General features: G+C 26.8%; 1 protein-coding gene across 1 annotated transcript; it reads left to right on the top strand.

The window, feature by feature from the left end:
* Nucleotides 1-1,623: 1,623 nt before the first annotated feature.
* LOC111240481 (tropinone reductase homolog At1g07440-like) lies at nt 1,624-3,295 on the top strand. Its single transcript, XM_014635687.2, has 5 exons — nt 1,624-1,851; nt 2,131-2,338; nt 2,469-2,688; nt 2,798-2,904; nt 2,997-3,295. The coding sequence occupies exons 1-5, from the start codon at nt 1,763-1,765 to the stop codon at nt 3,171-3,173; spliced, it is 801 nt and encodes a 266-aa protein (XP_014491173.1). The 5' UTR covers nt 1,624-1,762; the 3' UTR covers nt 3,174-3,295.
* The last annotated feature ends 1,951 nt before the right edge of the window (nt 3,296-5,246 follow it).

Here is a 5,246-nt window from a genome sequence, read left to right as displayed (position 1 = left end):
ATATATATATATATATAAATTAACAACTTTTAAATAAGATTACGTATATCATTATTTTTATTAGTTTAAATTTATTTAAAATAAAATATTTAAAATAAATAATTCACAAATACTACAGAAACGTATAAAAAAATTATTAAAAAGATATTTTTCAATATTCTGACAGTAACATATTTTGCAATATGTCTAAAATCTCATTATAACATATTTTAATACACACAAATTTCTTACCATTATTTAATATTATCTTTTAATATTATATAAAAAATTTATTATTTTATAATTATTTTATTTTTATAATATATATCAATTAATATAAAGATATATCACGTCTACTTTGATTATAATCAATTATTGTTTGACAGTGCCAAATGAACTAATTTCTTATTTTACTCTAATTATAATCAAAATATTATTGTTTGACAGTCAAATGTAGTTGTTATCATGAGTATCATGATATCACTCCTAAAAGAAACAGTAGAGACAAGACAAGCCATTAGATTAAAAAGGAGATAAAATAACAATAATTACTTTTAAACTACTGTAGGCTGCTCCGAAAACCAATGAAAGTCAGCAACATCACACCTTACAGAATTAATTAAGTTGTGCTTATAAATAAAAAATATCTAATAAAATAAATCGATAAATTTATTATTCATAAATTTTAAATTAAAATATTTTATTTAGTTTTAATTCAAATCTATATTTTATAATTTTAAAAATATATTTTAAATGATTATAATAAATTTGAAGGTTAAATATGTTTTTAGTTCTTATACTTTGTGGTGATTTTGATTTTAGTCCTTCTTTCAAACTATAGTATAATTTAGTCCTTCAAATTTAGAAAACTCTGGTTTTAGTCTTTTTTATCAAATTTTTTTAACTTTATTTGCTGTTTCAAACGTGTTTCTCAGTTAACATTGAAGCAAAAATGTGTCAAACAATATAAATAATCCAAATGCTATAATGAAACGTGCTTGAAACAACAAATAAAGTCAAAAAAATTTAGTAAAAAGGACTAAAACCAAAGTTTTCTAAAGTTAAAGGATTAAATTATACTATAGTTTGAAAGAGGGACTAAAACCAAAATCGTCCCAAAATATAGGGACTAAAAACATATTTAACCCTAAATTTAAATGACAATTTTATATATTTTAAGAACATGTTTAATTAATTAAAAAAATTAAATATGATTATTGTATAATTTTTTTAAATCACAAATTTCCATGTCTTATATTATTGTATAATTTTTTTACATAAATAAAATGTTAAGAATTAATTACATTTCTTTTTTATTTAAAATGAATATTTTAAAAAAGAAAAATCTAATGAATTGACTTAGCTTATATAGCTTTCATGAATATTTTGACCATGTAACTTTTTTAACTTTTTCAAATGAGAAATTTTTTATCATTTTTCTTTAGTTTTTCTAATCCCAATTTATTCGGATCAGAGTCAAACTTTACTGATCACAATAATTTAAGAATCCAGGATAAGACATGTATATGAAACCATTGAGTATGGTAAAGTTATATCATGAATGACGACCAGAGGCAAAGTTGGTATTTGATATTGCATCAACAACATACGAAACTTTCAAACTTTTTACACCAAAGTTTCAAATTTTTTACTCAAAGCAGGGAGAAGGAAAAATTCTCCACCAGAGATAGAATAGCATAAAGAAAACAGTATAAAATGCATTGAGATTCATGCAGCAAATTCATCATATCATATCATATCCTTTATTGAAGAGAGAAAAAACATGGGTGAGAAAAACAGTGGAAGCAAAAACAGCAGGTGGTCTTTGCAGGGAATGACAGCACTGGTCACAGGTGGATCCAAAGGAATCGGGTAACTTTTCTACCTTCTTCTTCTTCTTCTTCCACTTTTTTTTTTTTTTTCATTTCAGTTTTTCTTCCTACTACATACATATATATATATATACTATACTTAATTTCAAGTTTTTAACAAGAACAAAGGGACTAATTGATTTGTAAGTCTTTGGTGATTTCTACAGAGCAAACAATGGTTGTATCAATGAACTATAGTGATTAATAATTGCAGAAAACAAGAGGGTAAATTTTTGTTTTTGTTTCTCACCATTCATTCCTCTCATATGTATATATATAGATATTCTATCGTGGAGCAGTTGGCAGAGCTTGGGGCCACTGTACACACTTGTTCTCGGAACCAAGCTGAACTCAATGAATCCTTGAACGAATGGACCACAAAAGGATACAGAGTAACCGGTTCGGTCTGTGACATCACCTCTCGTGTTAACAGAGAAGAGCTGATAGCAACTGTCTCTTCTCAGTTCAATGGAAAACTCAATATCCTTGTAATGACATATTTCTTCATCTTTTCATACTAAAACTTGTCTAACTATGACAAGAATGAGAAGTAATTTGGGGTCCAACTTGTAGGACTAAAACTTATTCTTTTTCGTTAATATTTTTGAATGGATTTAGGTAAACAATGTGGGAACAACCGTACAGAAGCCGACCCTGGATTTTACAGCTGAAGATTTCGCATTCGTGATCAATACGAATCTTGAATCTTGTTTCCACTTAAGCCAGCTTGCACATCCTCTCCTAAAAGCTTCAGAAGCTGCAAGTATCGTTTTCATATCCTCCGCTGCTGGTGTTATAGCTTCAAACATAGCACCCGTTGTATATAGTGCAGCAAAAGGTGATTGTTCATTGCAATGCATGTGGTAGAGTTAGCTATCTAGAAATTGTTGTAAGTAGTAGCGAATTGTAGCTGGTAATTTGAAAAGGTGCACTTAATTGGCATGCAGGAGCTATACACCAAATGACAAAAAATCTTGCATGTGAATGGGCCAAAGACAAGATAAGGAGTAATTGTGTTGCACCTGGGGTAATCAGAACCCCTCTGGCGGAAAAGGTAACCCTTTTTGTTGGCATTGTTAGTGTATGATTTGTTTTGTTTTTCTCCCTGGACTGAGGACATGATATTATTGTGTTGTGTTCTTGAAGGACTTGAAAGGGGAAACAATGAATGCTGTAATATCTCAAACCCCTCTTGGACGGATTGGAGAGGCAGAGGAAGTGTCTTCGTTGGTAGCATTTTTGTGCTTGCCTGCAGCCTCTTACATCACTGGACAGACCATTTGTGCTGATGGCGGCTTCTCTGTCAACGGCCTCTACATATAGTCTAGCCTTGTTTTCACATTTTCTGTGTTAAGTCAATTACCGTCTGATTGTATTGGTTTCTGTAACATGTTAAGAATAAATCAACAAGAGTGTGGTTTGGTGTGCTTGTTTTCACCTTAAAACTCAAACTTACAATGTGAAATGTAGTTTCTCTCACGCTCATCCTCAAGTTTAAGGTTAACACTATAGATGTAACTTGCGTTTGTTATCCAAACTCTGCTCATCGCATCCTGGAAGCAGAAAGATGCATTCAGTTCGAATTTGAAAACATTTGAAAGATATTTAAAAAATTATATTTAATCAAGATTTTTAAAAATTAAATTATATGGCATTCACTTAATAACGATACACATAAAAGCCTTTCTTTTTTGTAAAGAATTTATGTTTCTTCCTACCTTTCCTTATTATATCATATATTTTATAAATATTTTTTATTTATTCTCGTTTTTAAGTCAAGAAGAATATTTCGGATTTTTATAAAACATTTTCAAAGTTTATACTTTTATTTACGGGATGGACATAATGTTCAGTGTGATTTTTACTAAGTGTGATTTTTACTATGTGTGATTTTTACTATATAATGTTTTTTTTATTATTATTCTTAATCTTAATTATATGAATTGATTGAATGTATATATGTAAATATTTGATTATTAAACATGATGTCAGAACTTAGATTATAATAAAATAACTAATTAATTCAACATCATGAAGCTCATCATTAGTTATTTATAATATTAGAATGTTAAACTTAATGTAAATTTATAATAAAAATTGTTAAGACATTATTATTGAAGTTTAGATTTTTCACTAAGATAATAAGACTTATTACAGTGGTATGAATGTTATAGTAAAAATTGAAAGTATATTCTTTAGTGCTTTTTTATTTTGATTTGATGCATGATATTTAACCCACTAAAGTCTTTACCATATAGTAATTTCATACATTTTATTACTTTCTCAATTTTAGATTTATTTTATATACATCAACAATTTTCATTCTTTTAAGGTTCTTATCCTTAATTTGTGAATAAATATAAGTTTTCTTAACAACGCAAGTTTATGCGGGAAATGATATATGAACTTATTCACTTTATTACTGGTAAGATTTGGTATAATTATCAATTTTGTAACGAGTATAGGAAAATTCATTAAACAATTATCAATACACTGATTAGATGAGTTTAACAACAAACACAAATCAAGTTTGTTTATAAATTGATTAGATGAATCTAGCAATATACATCAGACAAGTTTGTCCATATATAGATTAGACGAGTTTACTAATACATATTAAATGAGTCTGTTCATTCATTGATTATACGAGTCTTACAATACACATTACATGAGTTTGATCATACATTGATTAAATGGCTTTGTCCATATACTAGTTAAATAACAAACGTTAGACAAGTCTAGCAATATATATTAGACAAGTTTGTTCATACCCAAATTAGACAATTTTGTCCACAAATTGATTAGATGAGTCTTGCAATACATATTAGACGAGTCTGAACATACACTTATTAGACGAGTCTCACATTATACGATTATGTTCATATACTGATTAAGTGAGTCTAACAATACATATTTGACTAATATGTTGATACATTGATTAAATGAGTATAAAAATATATATCAAACAAGTATTTTCATATCAGACAAGTATGAAAAAAATACATTACACGACGTAATTATTATATAAAACTATGAATACACTAATTAAAGGACCATAAATAAAAAATAGTAGACAATCATTTCATATGTTGATTAAACAAATATAAACATACATTAATTAAATAAATGAAAAGAAATCTTTAAACGAATATGTGAATCCATTTAGACTAATGTAGAAATACGTATAAAATAAATTAATAATATATTGATTATGTGAATTTAACAATACATATTTCACAAATTTATTTTAGATGAATCTATTAATGTCCATTAGAAAAATCTATTTATTCATAATCCTATCATATATATATATATATATATATATATATATATATATATATATATATATATATATATATATATATATATATATATATATATATATATATGGGTTTG

Source organism: Vigna radiata, chromosome 2 (assembly GCF_000741045.1).
Source record: "Vigna radiata var. radiata cultivar VC1973A chromosome 2, Vradiata_ver6, whole genome shotgun sequence".
Taxonomy (NCBI): Eukaryota; Viridiplantae; Streptophyta; class Magnoliopsida; order Fabales; family Fabaceae; genus Vigna; species Vigna radiata.
This window is presented reverse-complemented; position numbering and strand designations above follow the sequence as displayed.